We start from the raw sequence: 17,314 nt of genomic DNA, 5'->3' as shown, positions 1-17,314 counted from the left end.
GGATATTAGCCATTGCTCATGTACAGAGAAGTAGACATTTTAAATACGTGTAGATCTATACATATTAAATTTCTCGGTTATAGTGTCATTGTCGACGAGCTGATGATGGCAGCACCAAGTTCTCTAGCTCACACTCTTCACTTGATCCACCATATTAATGATGAAACTATAGTCTACCTACATTCTTGCCAAACATGAACAAGACTTGATAGCATAGCCGGCCATAGGGCCCACACAAAAATATCTGACCTTAACAAGCTTGACAAAGCTTTATACCTCTTCCCTTGTTGTTCAGTCTTCAGAATAAGCTTCAGAGAAGAGAGAAGCTTCAGCTAAGAGCCATTCCAATCGATTCCAATAATGATAAAACGGGAACTGACTTCTAGTACACGATAGTACACGAATATAAATGTCACGAAAGTGAACGAGAATATCCATTCGTCAGAATCTGACGAACGACTGACGCATGCGCAGACAACTAGTACCAGGCCCAGTTGTTCGCCTAACCGTTATAAAAGCGAAAACTCGGCCTGGGATCGAGGCTATAGTACAACCATAGATAGTAAAGGAAAGGGATTGGAAACGCATCACGTGCACCAATGTTTTCAACAGAAGTTGGATGGTACAATCCTACTTACGATTTTTTATGTTATTCATTGTTAGTCAAAAGATCATTTGTTGTTTTTTGAGCTATATTTTTGGACTTCAAGATCATTCTTTCAGCTTTCAAGCCAATCAAGTAAGCTGTTTGGGTACATAAAAACATAAGCTTTCCAATGGTAGTGGTCCCATAAAGTTTGGATGGTGTATTGCACCCCAAAAAGTGTTTTTAAACTGATATTTCAAGTGAGGTGAAAAAGGTTGTACACTCTGTTTTAAGTAAAAAAATGTGTACTATAGTGATAATTTTGTGGAAGCTATTTCTCAAATAAACTTTTGCAGATTAGCTGTATTGTTTTATATTATTGTAGTACTCATGCTAGAATGTAGTATGCAACTTATTTTGGAGTGATCAGGGCTTCCAATCGTGATTTACAACAACTTTTATATCATGTTTTTTAAAGTGATTAATTAATTATTGTCTTTTTAGGATGTGAAGCAAAAAGCTCGTAAGAAAAGGTGCAAGTCCTCCTCAACCAGATCCCACTCTCTCTCAACAAAACAAAAGCATCTAGGAAGACATGAATTCAACAATGTCATCCATAAGACACGTAGTAACCTCACCTCATATTAAGTACAATAATTATATAAATCTACATGTTTATTTTTGCTTGTGTACGTGTGTATACACTGCTGTTTTTGTTTTTAAATCTCTCTGCAACCACTCTAAACATTACATGCAATATATAACAACATTTGGCATCCCTTAGAGTACAGTACACTAGTGTCAAGACTCACAAAGAGATTTCAGTAAGACATTTTTGTCGTGTTTATGGTAAATAAAATAATTATGATAGATCTCTAGCTTTTTTTACTGATATGGATGCCACCATGAAGACCTTATCCTTTAACTACACTGTCATAATCTTCGTTGTTTGGTATACAAGGTAAAACATGCATGTACTCCATGCAGCTATAACTGATAATATAATACTGGCTGGAACGTATACATAGTTATAGTGCAACAGGTCCGTACGCCTGGTTAGTATTCAGTTCAATCTCATCTTTGGGTGACACCTCCTCATAAACAGGACCAACTGGTGCAGTGGGTCCTATATTAGCTTGTTCTTTAGTTGCTGGAGAGTATACTGCCTTCTTACAAGAGCCTGAGCACAAGTGCATCACTAGGAGTCCAGCAAGGAATCCAAGAATTGCAGCCACAATGAAAGTTATGACAAAACTTATAGCGATAGCTTCACCAGTAGATAGGATGGCGACTGTAGAACCTGTAAAACAGATAGTCATAATTATTCATTATGGAATAAATAACTCCTAAACCTTCAGTCCTAAGTACACACTTGATTGCCTCAGGCTCAATGCTCCAGAGTCCAGCATTAGTACAATTGATGTTGTTGGGTCCAGTCAATGAGAATTCATTGTCACACTGGTAAGTCAGCACTGTTCCCTCCAACACTGTCTCGTTCAACCTCTCATAGTCCACTATACCACCATTGCACAGCTCAGGAGGAAGAGAGCAGTGCACTATAAAATATGGAAGGCCAAAAAGTACGATCTCAATCAGCGCTGCACATGCATGCACGAGCATTCAACTAATTGACTACTGAATACTATAGGAATCGTGGAAGGAGACTAGTATAGTCTCATGATAATATACATGCATCTTACCTGAGGGACAGTCGTATGTGGTGGGGTCATGTGACCATCGTCCATTACTCTCACAGGTTGCTAGTACCGTCTGTCCATTGCAAGTGAAACTAAGAGTTGATCCTACTAGTGCAGGCAGTGGAGGAGCACCATTGATGGTCACTCGGTTGGTAGGCGTTGGGTTAGAGGGGCATGTAACTGTAGTAGACAAAAGTTAGGGTTAAAGTTAGTACCAAATAATTATACCAATAGCAGGAATCATTGGCATCATATCACTGCTCGATCCAACACAGTTGATAGCTCTGATGTTCACATTGTAGGGAGTGTTATAGGAGATGATTATCTGTGCCGAGGTGGTCTCCACGGTGACTGGTGACCCGGAGAGAGGTGTTGGGGAGATGATGAGGACATAGCTGACAGACACACCACCAGTAGAGGAGGGAGAATCCCATAATACAGTGACAATGGACGAACTGATTTGATTTTGAGCGGCAGACAGTCTTGGGTTGAGTGGAGCGGTTGGAGCAACTGCAAGTTCAAGATTTGTCTCAACAGAATATTGGATAAGTACTTACCAGCAACTATGACTGTCTGTTGTAACTCTATTACACCACCATCAGTAACAGTACTAGTACAGGTGACATTGCTACCATCCAGTACAGACACTTCACTGAGGTTGATGAGAGTGGACGTTACAGTTCCACCATCACTGCTCACAAGAACAGCCTCAAACATGATCACTCCTGATCCAAATGTGTCCCTTTGACCAACATTAGAACCAAGGAAAATTGCACTTTGTACTGACGTCAACCCAAACTCTGCTGGAAGATCCACTTGCCATCTTAATGCAGTGGCAGGCTTAGAGCATGTGAACAGAACTGCCTCTCCAGGACACGCCACACTCGTGTTGGACACTAAAGAGGCCTCTGTTTAAATGGTACAGGTTCAATCACACATGTAGCACAATCCTTACTCTCATTTTATACCTCCTGTCTGAGAGTTAATCATAAATGCTATTAACAGAAGATACTTGATCTGAATTGAATTGTGTAAGAAGAAAATTGACATCAGTGTGTCTCTCAGCATCGCTTTCTCTATAAATCCTTTGTTACCACCATGAAGTTCACTACTTTTTTTTATAAAGCCCAAAAAAGCAAAATGTATTGTCTTGTGTAGATCTAGATATCTATAGTTGCAGATAGAGCTAATCATGAGCTAATGGACTTGCAAGCCAGGACAGTAGGTTTATTATCGCCTTATAGTCTTGTGATACCAGTCAGTTCACGTGTAGGAAGCTAGTGCAGGTAAAGATTGTTAATGAAACAGTTGCTAAATTGCTACACATGTTCATTAATTATGTACCTCTCCTAACATAATTATGCATGTAGTAAAGGAGAATGTAAATGGAAGTAGAAGCATGTCTGGAAAGGAATGGAAACACACTGCCTTGTCTTTTAATGAGTGTGGGTGTTTGTTTAGCCAGCTGCTGTGATCATGCATAAAGGAATTGAAAGTGATGAATACAATCGTAACCATTTTGATAAACAAACAAACACTTCTGAATCAGTGCAATCAATATATAGCTACTCATGTTTTGGCCTCGATGATAGTCATATAATCATCTTGATTTTCTCAGTTGTCCATAAGCCAAAATTAATTTGACAAAATTCTAGGTATAAATAATTATTTAAGTCGTTTACTTTTATTGTTATAATTATAACACTATAAACTATACGATAAATCAGTGTCACCACAAACAGACTGCCAACAAAACTTTCAGCTACTGTATACAGCGGGAAATTTTCGTGGGGTGCAACATTTAGCATTTTTTTATGGCAGAGTATATTATAGTTAACGCAAAAATTAAAACTCAGTCCCATGCACCGGTATTTCACATGCAAAGCTATTGGTGGGTGTGGTTTCCTGGCATTGAACCGCAAATACTAGAACCCACAACAATTTCTGCTGAGGGCTCTGGAGCCAAAGAGAGAAAATTTGCACCTGCAAAAATTTCCTGCTATACGATATATAGATCCAAAACCAGCAGCACCTGCTACCTATAATCTATACAGATGTATTATATTTATAGTAATTATAGTGAATTAAAAGTCCTAGGGTCAGGGGACTGAGCTTGGATCCATTTTAGTAGATACCGGATATGTATATTGCATGGTGATGGTAACACGTATAGATCGATGGTGTGAGATTAAGAGGAGGAATACATGATTGTATATAATTATGTTGTCTTACTCAATACAAAATTTGCTTCATCATTCCAGCACTGATGTCAGCTCTGATAGTCACATTCAATGTAGAGCGTGTTGTATAGAAGATGCATGGTTATCTCTGCCTATAATAGAGGTAAAAATCAGGTTCCACAGGGACAGTAACTTAGAGAGAAGTGTTTGGGATTATAGATGGTAAATAATGACATAGCTAGCTGGTAGAAACACTATATACTATTTAGTATAGAGTGTTGTAAAGCCACTATCGGAGTTGATGGAGAAGTTGGAGACTCGATCTATTAATTTTGTTTTGGCTCACTCACCAGCAATTAACTGTGATTGATTGTGACTCAAGTTGTTCCTCTGCTAGAAAAGGTGACAACACTGCCATTCAGAAAGGGCACCTCAGTGATGGTGGTGAAGGTGGAGGTATATAAGAGTACCATTACTGGTGTCAGCCACTGCTGAGCTTGAAATGGAGATGACGTAGATAAAGAAGGCCTATTCTGGACCGTGTGTTCTATCCTGTATGCTGTCCATGGTATCCACCCAGGGCTTTGTCTAAAACAAAAAGAGAGTGCCCTAAAAATAGAAAATGGAGATGTTTTCGTCGAAAAGAGCCTATTAGAAGCTGATCTGAGACGACCAGGAGAGCAGATATTATGATCAAACTGAACGATTCGTTTGGTATACGTACGTGCATGGCTGTGCCATGCCATAGATGGTAGCTGAGGGCGCTTAAAAAATGCTTAGTATATAGACCTCCTACCGACAAACTTCCGATAAGTGAATCGTCAGCAAGCATTGAGTAGGACTTTGATTTTATCCAAGTTCGTTTTTTCACGTTGAATGTTAAAGTTGCTGACTCACAAGCAATGACCTTCATATCGCCAGGGCTTGCAATTGGGCACACTCCCTTTCGATATTGTCATACAAAAAGTCATCCCAATTAAGATGTGAAACCTGATGAGGATCTAATATCACAAAGAATTCCGACATAACTAACATGGTTTCCATTCCAAACCCTGTTTTGTTATCGTTCCTTAGAATGCAACCTGAATCAGCCGACTTTAAAAATTTCCCCTGCAAATTCAGAATCATTTTGAATTGTGGAAGGCTGCTTTGGTCATGATCCGGATGGTAAGACGAAACATTAGACGGTATAATGCCTCACCTGCATGCGGCTTGCTCATTGGATCAGGTGATTTAAATGGAACCTAAGCAAGCATATGCGTAGTGAAGGAACATAATATTATTGACTTCAGAGTTTGTCAAGTCTTTCACTGCATGGTGGATAATACAGGGAATTGGGAGGCCTTCTGCAGCATAATTATTTTGTCAGCTCTATTGATTTCGTCAGTGCCGTCGACTTCTTCTTCAGCCAATGTTTGCTTCAGTTTAGGAAGATAGATAATTTTCTATAACTGTTGATTCATTATTGAATCACACTTACAGCCCTTTTCTAGGAGGTAATGACTTCGCTCTGCACTGAATGCAACTCAAGACTTGATGTTGCGCGCGGCCAATGGTTTTTGGGGTGGTCGATTTGAAAGAGCATTCTTTGGATAAGGGTTTTCAACCCATGCACTCAATCAAATAGACAGGCCACTCTGCAAGCAACCTACAGGCGCCACGAATAGGAGAACGAGAATAATATGACCAGAGAATGAAAGAAATTAAACACTCAACATTTACTTCGGCAGTCACAGGGCCAGAAGTGGTAGTTTACAGCTTGTAAACTATGTTTGTACTTGTGAGTGTACATCATAGTTTACAATGTTGTTGAATTTTAGTTCATCTACAATAGTTTCCTTCATAGTTTACAAAGAAAGTTGATAGTGTACAACGTTGTATACTTCTGTAAATGAACTGTTTTGGCCCTGTGAGTCCCCTGGTATTATCATGCAGTCTCAGGAGGAATAGGAAGATCGGCTACTATACCTTCTACAAGTGATTAGCAGGAGAATGATATGCAAAAAGAAAAACACCCCCTACGGCAAAACGTTAATAAGATGTAAGCTAAGTTCTCTCTGTTAAGATCCACCATCATGGTGATCAGGTGGGCCAGGTCCATTAAACACGGAGCACTCCATGAGCCCATTTCCTTCCAGTCAGCAGAAGGACACCTACAAGCTACTGACGTTTAGGTCTAGTACATGCATATCCATAATTTGTTTTTGTACTACACACAGTCTTTTTTATGGAATAAAAAAATAAATTGCTGTAATGACATGTAACACACATAATTACTTTCGCATCGCATGGTGTACCAGAGGATAGATCACGATGATCTGATATGATAATTTCCGAGAAAGAATTTCTGTGTCCGGAGATTGTGTCTATATAATTTATAGCAGCTGCATTAATAATAGTACCCTGAAGTGGAGTAAATGTAACCAGGAGCCCATAAAGAGAAGGAGCGGCTAACTGCAACGTATACTCGGGGATCACATCTCGTAATTACCGGTGAAACCGCACTTCCTTGTTTGGAAGTGACTAAGTGCTTACAAACTGCAGCCCTGCATTGCGTATAACACGTGTAGGGATTCAACCACTTAAGTGACCCTGCATATATGGAAATGCGGTCATAACCACTTACGAGATGTGATCCCCGTAGTCAGCCGCTCCTTCTCTTATTTATGGGCTCCTGATGTAATGTACTATGGTTGTTAATTTTAGTGACTGACTAAATAATAACCATATAGTTGTAGTACAAACCATGTTTCGGTACAAATTATGTCATACTACATCTTTTCAAGTCACATTTTAAGTGGGTGCATAGGTGTAGTGGTCAATTATAGTATTAGTTAAAAATGATTGTTTGGCACTGACACAGCACATGGTGACATGTGTTGTGGTTTGTACGTTATAGTTGTGACACATGCACGAGTGCCACATGGGATATATTGGCTCAGTAGTGACTTAGGCCCGAGGGCCGCAGGCCTCGAGGGCAAAGGCACTACTGAGCCAATAATTATATCCAATGTGCGCACGAGTCGAGTGAGCTGTGTAACAACTGATTTGTTGCATTCCTTGTGCATTCCTTGTGCATTCCTTTCCATGTACACATACTCCTTTTATAGGACAACTAGTTTCAACTACTTGTAGTGGCTGTGAGATGCACCAGACGCATGAAAAACGTTTTCTGCCTACCACTGAATCTGTTTAACAGTGATATACTATAAAAGGGACGTGGTGGGCTTTAGGTAACTTCAGCCATACTATGCCAGTATCTAGATAGTGGCACAGTTCAAGGCTTGACCTGTCATATGGCAGATATTGGCACAGTGTTTCCTTTGATCTGCCCACTCAAAATGCAACAATGATACCTAACAGTGCACAACTACAATGGAATGTGCGTGGGAGTTGGTGTACTCCTCTTTATGAACTCTGCCTTGATAAGAATCTATAGGGTGTGTATTGGGTTTCTTGTCTCACGCATTCCCACTAATTATAAGGAATGAAACATACTGATCCACCATAACAGCAAGTGACAAAGTGGAAATTCCGATTATTTTTCCTATACTCCTTCCCATGCATTGGCATGCAATCAGCTCCAAATCAAGCAGACTGATATTTGGCAGGGTTTATAATTATTTTCGAGGGCAGCCTGGAATCGAGGCAAAACATCACTATAGCCCACTCAATTTCACAGGATGTTGACAGTGCATGAGAGTTAATAACTTGCAAAGGTGCATTATTAACTGCATAGAATCACTGTATACATATCTATAGTCCCAGATGAACTTGGTTAGAGTTCTCCTCCTGGCTGGCTTTAGCACTGCCAGCAGTGCCACTGGTAAGAACGACTCTATATATCATTAGAATGTCCGCATTGAATGCTTTGTAAAGCACAATATTCAGTGAGTGTGGAGAGACCATGTCCAATGGATACAGTCACTTTCACTTGCACTGCTGCTGGAGATGCCTTGAGATGGGAGCCGTCAGATGTTACTAGCATCACTATCCTCTCCACTTCTGATCTCAATGTGCCCATCGGTGTATCAGGTTATACTGTGACACTGATTGCAGCCAATGACACTATATTAACATCTAATCTGTCAAGAACAGCAAAGAATGGGATCACTGTGTCCTGTGTGGGGTTTGTGCCTACTTTATATACTATAGGATCTTCAACAATTAATTTGGTTGGTGAGTTGCATGCATATACACAGTTATAAATAATGAATCGACTGCACTTTATCTGGAGAGCGTCTGAGCACTTTAGTCTGAAGGTCTTTGCACAATGGGTCATCATCCCATTATAGATTTTCCAGCACCACCTTCCACCATAAGACACTCCACTCTGAGCAGCTCAGCCAATGAAGTTAGTGTTCCAGTACAGTGGAAACCTCCTACTGATACTGGTGGTAGAGATGACCTCACCTACACAGTGACCGTCTCACCTCCGGCCCAGCTCTCTGCTACTGTCCTCACATCCACCTCTGTCACTGTGACTGCTCAATACAATGTGGACTACACCGTCAGTTTTATGGCTATCAATTGTGCTGGGAACAGTACAACTGTTGAGTACAACTTCAGGATTGGTACTATTATAATGTAATCTTTTCCCTATCAATTAGTACGCACCATTTTCCTCTCAGAAATCTGTCCTGTGTTAACTACTGACCCCATGAATGGAGCCTTTGAAACAGTCACTAGCAGATTGCCAGGATCTGAAGTAATTGTCCAATGTGATGCTGGGTTTGGGTCTCCTAATACTATGGTGACATGTAATGGTCAAACACTGATGTGGAGTCCTGACCCTGAAGCTATTGTGTGTTTACCAATAATCCAGCCTCCTCCTTCAACTCGTGAGTTATAAGAATCTTCTAAGAAGCTAATCTAGCTAGCTCTCTCTTCGCTTATAATTCCATGCAGGTCCTCCAATGAGGTGCACTGTTCAACTAGGCCCACCACAGAACGGTACCATTAGTGATCATTCTGTACCAGCTGTTCCCGCTACACAAGTTACATTCCAGTGTGACAATGGACTGTTCCCTGAAGGGATACTGACTGCCACCTGTCTAGCTACAGGAGAATGGGACAAGAATCCGGGAGAGATTATCTGCAGAGGCAAGTTTATATTCATCACTTGTATTCATGTATCTACATTAATCTGGATCCACTTATACAGCTCAACCTCTCACCTTATTCACTCGTACTGACCTTGGTACTGCTGTTTCCGTTAGTGTGGTTGTCACGACAGCTCTGTTCACGATCATTGGATTTGGTCTTGGACTCCTGATAATGTATTTGTTCATGCGGAAGAAAATTGTGTATCTCTTAGCTAAGACGCAAACTAATGTTGGACCCACTGTACCAGCTGGTCCTATTTATGAGGAGGTGCGGGTGTTACCCACAGAGGAGATTGAACTCAACATTAACCAAGCATATGGACCAGTGGGACTGTGAACAGTCAGTTTGATCATGTGCATGACAATAACAATTAAGGTATAGCTATAATTGTGCATTGTTATTAGTTAATTATTATTCGCTGCAGTTATTTTGAGAATGTAAGCAATAGAACATGCAGCATTAGAAACATGTGGTCATTAGTAAAAACCAGCACGTGTTTTGTGGTATATCTATAGATCTATTATCAAGAGTTCTAATGAACTCTTGATAATTACTTGGAAGCCATGAAAAAACTAATTGAACTGTGGTCTAATAATTGTTGTACAGCAGATAGGAAGAGTGCATGGTGCATTAGTAATCAGGCCACAAAGTATTTGCAATGTGAGAAATTGGTAGAATTGGGGGAAACACCACAAAAACGCTGAAAAAAAACTTGGGCTTCTTACAAATCATTCACATGTATTTTTTGTGATGATGTTCCCTATAATAGAGTATGGAATTTCTTGTAATAATGTTCTTATGAAATTTCAAGCAACTGTGCATGAGGGCACTGGCCTCACAGGGCATTACTTGATATTAGGAAACCACAACAGTACTGTATAAACATCACTTCTAGTTATAAATTGCAAGAACATTCTAGATGATGTAGTTTGTTAGTAGAACGCTCTAGAAACAGGGTTTAGTAGTTTATAAAGTATTGCGTTTTAAGTACCATCCAATTGACTGTGAAAACTGAATATCAACCGTCTCTCATCTATGTCTCCAATACTCCAAATCTCCGGTCCCTTACAGTAACATGAATTTTCGAACGATTTAGCACGTGATGATTAGCAAAAACAGACAGAGCTATATGCAGAACTATATAACTTGGACACAGAAAGAGTATAATAATTATGTAGTGGAAATCGCCTCTGTACCAGGAACAGAAAATTGAATAAAATTACGAATAATTTATTGTGTTGTCAATTAATGATTGAAACTAATTATTGTCTAAAATCCACAAACTAAGCCTCAGCTTAGTCAACTTATACCTTTGAGTTTAGACTTTTCCCACTCTCATCTCACATCTCTGAAAGAGAAAATATGTACCACGAAAGCAAACATCGCCGGCCTCAACACAAAATAGACCGCCCGTGCAATTCTCCTAATGCTGAAAGCTGGCTCTGGCCTTTCTATTTAAACTATCAGGGGTGAGGTATTTCTGATAACAGAATAAATTGAGGAATCAAACCCGTGGTTGTGATGGTGTTAGTGTGATCTGGAAAAAATCGCTTCAAAAGAATCTTCCCCCTCACAAACAGTCCACGACCACCATGCATGAACTGAATTTCTCCGACAATCTTCAATCTCGATGGTACTTCAATTGATTCAGAAGTAGATTACCTGTCTGACACCATGACTCAGTATACTGCGAGCCCAAAAGTTAACTGGAACAACAATAAAGGCAAAACAGGCAGTAGCTATAATAGGACAACCAATATTACCCCTGTACTCTCAGAAAGTGTCGGTGCGATGCTGTCCTTCCTCTACTCTCACCCACCCATCTTTTAATCTATACTATAGTGAACTAAACAATGAGATCATCACTGTATCATTCTAACAAACTCTGCCTCCATGCATGCATGCACCTCCCCTCTATCCTCGATTATCAAGGTCTACAAGGATCGCAAATTAAGTAAACGTATAGTCAAACAACCTGGGAGCAATGGAAACCCATGCATCGTCAGCTGAATGTGAGGATGGAGGAAGAATGTGAAGCAGAGAAAGCTGTTCGTCCATTTGTTATACTTCCAAGTAAGCAAGATTGGAAAGAGCAGTCTCGTGATCTGCTTTTCAAAGAAAACACTTTCAGTTCAAACCCATAGTTCAAACCATCAACCTCCAAAGCATGTGCCACTGGCAAAGGTCTTAAATTGATAATGACATGTGCATGCACATAAAATTATAGTTTTCTCAAAAATTTGAAATTACTTCAGTGTCATGCAACTTCGCAATTTTGGCAATCTCATCCTGCATCTGACATATCACACATTAAAGTTACTAAACTGTGATGACATGATGTCATCTTAGACACGGAAATCCTGGTGGAGGATATTGGCTATACAACTCTCAGAATTGCATGGAAAATCAGGAGCATCGATTCACTGGATCCAGGGCATATTATTTTGTAACGGTGATGAAATCTTCAAGCTATATGGAATAGGGGATCTTTAACTGTCTCCCTATATATATATATATATATAGAGGAACTTCTAACTTCCTTAAATGAAGGGCTATAATTATCACAGTTCCCAGAGTATAAAGATCCTTTCTCTTGCCCGAGAGTTACAGAGGTATCACTCTATACCTTCGTTATCCCTTCCAACGCCTATATAATTATATATCCTGTTCTTGAAGAAACAGGTGTTCCTCAAACAGTTAATGAGAAAGGCATTTCCTGAGCTGATACGCCACACAAGAAGCTTTGCTGTTCTTGACGCGGGAAGCTTTTCCTGTGTAGAAAAGTTTCCCCCGTCAAAAACATTGAGTTAACTCCATTGATGAGTTGCCCATTCTGCTCAAACAGATTCGCATGCACATAAATAGAAAATTCTGGGGCTTGTTGAAACACTAGTATATATACTCTACATCTGTCAGAGTGAACGGTCGTTCGACATCTCTGGGGTGTCAATTTAAGTAGGGCTCTGTTCTATCATCAACACTATAATATCTGACTGTAATGGATCTGCTTCTCAAACGACTCCATGCAGATAAGGCCATTGATTATAATTATGGGTGGGATGATCTCGCACACTGCACTTTCTGCGAAAGTTGTTTCACAACAGAATGCATGCAGTCAAATCAGTTCGCTAAAGACTCCTGTTTAGGGTTGAACTCACCAAAAACAGAAAGAGTTAAGATATCTCCATTTTCCCAACAGGAAACGTATTCAACACGATATTGGGCTGTTGGCTGTCGTATTTTATGGTGTACCAAAGTTTTACTCAAAAGCATTTGTTAGAATCGCTCTCCACTGGCCTAATGTTGCCCACTATTACCATAGATTGAAAAGGAAGGGGATTGGAAACGACCAGGCCTCCCTGTGTAAATAGTTGAAACACTCCGCGTTATGATTTCGCGCTCGCGATTATTTTTGTTTTGACCGTACTCTGGTTGTATTTCAACTGTTTCTAGCTCTCCTATCCACTAGCGATCACTCAGAGGCTGGGAGGTTACTCTAGAGAAGTAAGTTTACACCACTGACAAGCTTTAACTTGTCTAAATCCGCTGTCTTTACTCTGTTTTTAGTTTTTGTTGAGTATAGCTTGAATTACTCCATGTCAACTTTTTTCTTTCCCTGCTGCGAAGCCTAAACAGCAAAAGACATTGCTTGACTTGGTTATTATGTATCTAAGTGCTATATAGAATGGTTTCATGCCATGGATAAGCTTTACTGTTCATAAACGCTTGCATGCAGTATAGTCCTTCAAACTGCTTTAGTATACGTTTAGACACACCACGGGCCTTGACCTCTCACGACTTCATAATAAGGGCTATTCCTTCTTTTATAGCATTTATTTGTTTAGTGATAGTGGTTGCGTTGCTTAGTCGACCTTTTAGAGCTTTACTTTTTAGAATATTCAACATCAAAAGTGATCAATTTCACCATTTCTATGTACAGCACATTGTATGGCAGCCAAGACAGGTAATGAGCATGCTCACTATAACCTTTTGTAGTTTTAGCCACGCCCTATAACGCGGAGTGTTTCATGCAAAAATTTTCATTTCCAATCCCCTTCCTTTGCTATTACCCTCATCGGGAAATTGAAAAAATTTCTCTAAATATATAATCAGCCAGAGCTAGGTTTTTCTCATCACTTGCTACAGTACATTTTCAAGGAGCTCTGTCGTCCAAACTCATGTTTCAAGTGCTCTTTAAATCTCCTCTAACATCTCATGCCTGTGAAATCTACCCAAATGAAATCGAAAACACATCATATGAAAACTTACTATCCCTCCTTGTTGCACCCGACTTTATATTCTCAACTCCAGTAAAACTTTTGAAGGCCTATACATGCACATTATGGATTGATTTTCTTACCTTTACATGCACAATATATACAACATAATCTGGACATTGTCACACATTTGTGGTATTCTGCTCTCTCTAGTGTCTAGATTGGATGCACTGTACCGTATAGATGGTATATTTCGAGGTTATAAACTTTTGCGGATTAACCATTAGAAAGGTTTTCGTGGATTTAATTTTCACGGAATAGCAGCCTTTTTCTGTAGCATGCATGCATGCAATATTAAATTTGTGGGTATAATTATAATTGTTGAGCTCTTGCTTATAACCAAATTCTTAGATTGAGAAGCAAAACATCAACTGACAATACAGGTAAAGTGCATGAGGGTAAAGCGAAATTGAGGCAATAAAGGTAAACAAAACCTTAAATACGTGGAGCGGGGCCCCAGAGGCTCGCACAACAACAAAGGGAGAAGTGGAGCATTAACAATGAGAATTGTTAGAAAAGAGTATGATATCAACATCAACCATCAAATCATGGTTAAGGTAATAATAGTAAATATTACATAACGTAAGGTGCTAATAAATTTAATGTTAATTTAAAGTAAGGTACATTAATGAGCGTGAACAATAAATGTTCTTGGTACATGCTTGATCAGCCGAAAACCACCCATGTATCACGTTGTTTGTGTCCATGCGCATTATAATTCACGTATAGAAGTTGGTAAAGGGTCATGAGTACAAAAACAAAATTTAATATCATAATCTAGCCTAACAACTACAGCTAGAACTTGGAATCACAGAAATTTAGTTCCTGCATAAAAACATCAGCAACTCAACTCACTAACATGCAGGTGAATTTATTTACAGCTATAATAATTTTAGTACAATAATTTTTCTACACTAAAAGTATAAGTCTTGATAGCATATACCTGCAAATTTTGATTCACAGGATGCATATATACACCTAGATTATTGTTAGGACAATTGTTGCAGCTGAAAGGAGTACCCAGAACACGTATGCTGTTTTTATACCTGTATGAATAGAATTGATGGCATGAAAATTAGAAACAGATATAATTAATATAATTATACGCTTCAGAAAAAATATACAAAATAATGTTCCCTGGCAACTTTTAGGAGATCATTAATTTTAAGAAATTGATGAATATACGAAGAGTGCATGCCATCATTGCCATGTGACTGCATGGAATTGTACAAGATATATATATAATATCTTTTGATTTCTGGGGAAATTATACAGCAACTTTTACACCTATAAGAAAACATTTTTGGGCTTTTGTTGCGAGAGTTTGCCTGAACACTTCCTAGGAATTAGTGCCTGAATGCATGATAATATTCGACAGAAAAGTTAGTTATTACTCTAGCCACTAACTTTTATTTATCGGAATTGTGTTGGTCCAAACTCCATCGGTTGTCTGGCTACACTTGGACGTCACTGTTACACGTGCGCGGACATCCATGGGAGCACTAAAGGGTACAGCAAGTATTGCTTCAAAACTATTGCTTTCTGCAGAAATAGCGATAGATTTAATTGCAGTGCTAGTGTTAGGCTCAAACACCTGTATCGTGAAGTGACTAGGGTCATAACTTCCATTATTATGTGTCCAGGTAACTCGCACACCAGCCATGTTAACTTCGTTTGGTGGGGAAAAATATTCAATCATAGGAGAAATCACTTCTAAAGGAGGACCTATATAAAAATAAATCAGATTTGTGTAACCATTAATAGTATATGTATTCCAACACTTATAATTATCAATGTATAGGCCTATAATGTCATACGTATATATCCCGTGACTGAGTGGATGGTGAGTAATTTTACCAGGAGCAGATTACACTCCAAAGGCTTTGTTTACTGACTGCATGCATCTGACATGCAGTATTACCTGAAGGTTTGTGCTGGGCTTCAGCATCAGAATCTATAGAATTCGAAGATGGACGAACAGTGCAAAGAACAGTAAACTCCGGCAATGAAGAATTTTGCACTATCAAGTCTGCTACCATCATAGGTAAAGTAGTCGAAATAAGATTTGATACAATAGGACCATTTCCTATATTTCCTGTTCCAAGACTGTCTCCACGCGCATACAAAAAAGGAGAGGTCGAATTAGTAACATGTGGTGGTGCTGATAGCCTAATTTGATTTCCAGTTCCACTGCAGACATAGGTAACAATCTCTCCTGGACATACATACGTTCTGTTTGTTGATTGCAGAGAAGATACAATGGTCGTCTGGCCAGACACATCCACTCCTAGAAGTATAACTGCACCCTGTATACCATGCATGCAGAGAGTTGGAAGCAAGTATAATTATAATTACAACTATAAGGACTATATATAATTATACTTACCAGTACCACTGGAATTAATATTGGAGTCATGCTTTTTAGTTTATAGAAGATCTGTGAAATATAGTGTCTTTCTATACTGCATGCACTATACAAAATAGCCTTGCAAATGTGCTTTTTATAAAAAGGGGCAACAATTTTGTCTGGATCCATGCAGTGGCTATACATATACGTGTAGATCGATGGCGTGACATTTTTGAAACTCTCTAGAGAGCAGTCTATGAATCTTATATATACATTCATACTATGGTCTCGCAATATGAAGGGGCGTGGCTTGCAAGGCTAACAATCAAGTGATAACCATAATAATATTAATGATATCTCAAGACGTCGTTTACATTCGGTTCACGTTGCTTTACATTGAAGTCTATATATACGTATATTAATTTTATAGTGGCTCTGAAGCCATCTATGTTTTGCTCCAGTGAAAACCCGAGAAACTTGTTGGGTGGTCCAATGCTGCATGCTCTCAACCATAATAATAATAATTATGATCACTTGTATCATTTTGAAATGAATAATCAAGAGTAGATATAAAGTGTCGAACTATATACCACACAAAAACTGTGCACAGTAACGTGACATCTTGTGAATGTCCATTGGCACATACATGAGCAACTCTCAATAGATGAGGTTTGCGCGTAAATTTGCACATTCATCACTATGCACAGAATTGAAATAGTGGAAGCGAAGAGGATCAACCCGACTATTGTCTCTATAATTATGATTTTTGTGAAGAGATTGAAGCATAATCTTCTCTCAGTGTGAGCATGCAGCTCTGAGTGTTGATTATTATATATACTGTTGAATGCGAACAATTAGCTAGTCTAAGAATCTGCATTTCCATTTGTATGGTTTCCTGTTTCATATTATTTGCTATGAACTTTCCAGCACATTTCTAACCAACACTTCAGCACTTCGTTGAAAAAAACATAATATAATTATGTAATTGGTGAAGTATAGGTTTGAGCGCAAGAGTATTGATCTGTGAATGTCGGCCCTAACAATTTTATAGCTATAGTATATAGTATAGTACGTATAGCTAGACAAAGTAATAGTATATAGCTAGTATATATAGTGACATG

At 39.0% G+C, this 17,314-nt stretch overlaps 3 protein-coding genes and 1 long non-coding RNA gene across 9 annotated transcripts in view; 1 reads left to right on the top strand and 3 right to left on the bottom strand.

Moving 5' to 3' along the window:
• The window catches only part of LOC135348976 (uncharacterized), a 64,244-nt gene extending 54,201 nt beyond the window's left edge, over positions 1-10,043 (top strand). Inside the window, exons 2-7 of one of the 5 annotated variants that reach the window (XM_064547445.1) lie at positions 7,721-8,289; positions 8,355-8,642; positions 8,759-9,037; positions 9,095-9,304; positions 9,372-9,566; positions 9,628-10,039. In XM_064547445.1, coding sequence (XP_064403515.1) covers positions 8,232-8,289; positions 8,355-8,642; positions 8,759-9,037; positions 9,095-9,304; positions 9,372-9,566; positions 9,628-9,905 — 1,308 coding nt within the window. In that variant the 5' untranslated portion in view covers positions 7,721-8,231 and the 3' untranslated portion in view covers positions 9,906-10,039. Of the gene's footprint in view, positions 1-7,720; positions 8,290-8,342; positions 8,643-8,758; positions 9,038-9,094; positions 9,305-9,371; positions 9,567-9,627 lie in introns of all 5 variants that reach the window. The other 4 variants (XM_064547413.1, XM_064547420.1, XM_064547427.1 and 1 more) reach the window with 4 other exon arrangements.
• The window catches only part of LOC135349463 (uncharacterized), a 42,615-nt gene that overhangs the window by 11,925 nt on the left and 13,376 nt on the right, over positions 1-17,314 (bottom strand). The window lies entirely within an intron of this gene.
• Positions 1,520-4,935, bottom strand: LOC135348723 (uncharacterized). 2 transcript variants are annotated; one of them, XM_064547026.1, is made up of 6 exons: positions 3,252-4,927; positions 2,841-3,191; positions 2,512-2,793; positions 2,287-2,463; positions 1,939-2,142; positions 1,520-1,886 (listed from the first exon to the last, which is right to left on the bottom strand). In XM_064547026.1, the coding sequence occupies exons 1-6, from the start codon at positions 3,475-3,477 to the stop codon at positions 1,615-1,617; spliced, it is 1,512 nt and encodes a 503-aa protein (XP_064403096.1). In that variant the 5' UTR covers positions 3,478-4,927; the 3' UTR covers positions 1,520-1,614. The 2 variants fall into 2 exon arrangements, with proteins under 2 accessions (XP_064403096.1, XP_064403103.1); XM_064547033.1 differs by having other exon boundaries at positions 1,722-1,886; positions 1,959-2,142; positions 3,252-4,935.
• On the bottom strand, positions 14,575-16,396 carry LOC135350264 (uncharacterized). The gene is made up of 4 exons (XR_010399098.1): positions 16,233-16,396; positions 15,768-16,152; positions 15,254-15,571; positions 14,575-14,892 (listed from the first exon to the last, which is right to left on the bottom strand). It is a non-coding gene; the product is annotated as an uncharacterized LOC135350264 (long non-coding RNA).

The sequence above is a fragment of the Halichondria panicea genome, chromosome 1 (assembly GCF_963675165.1).
Source record: "Halichondria panicea chromosome 1, odHalPani1.1, whole genome shotgun sequence".
Taxonomy (NCBI): Eukaryota; Metazoa; Porifera; class Demospongiae; order Suberitida; family Halichondriidae; genus Halichondria; species Halichondria panicea.
This window is presented reverse-complemented; position numbering and strand designations above follow the sequence as displayed.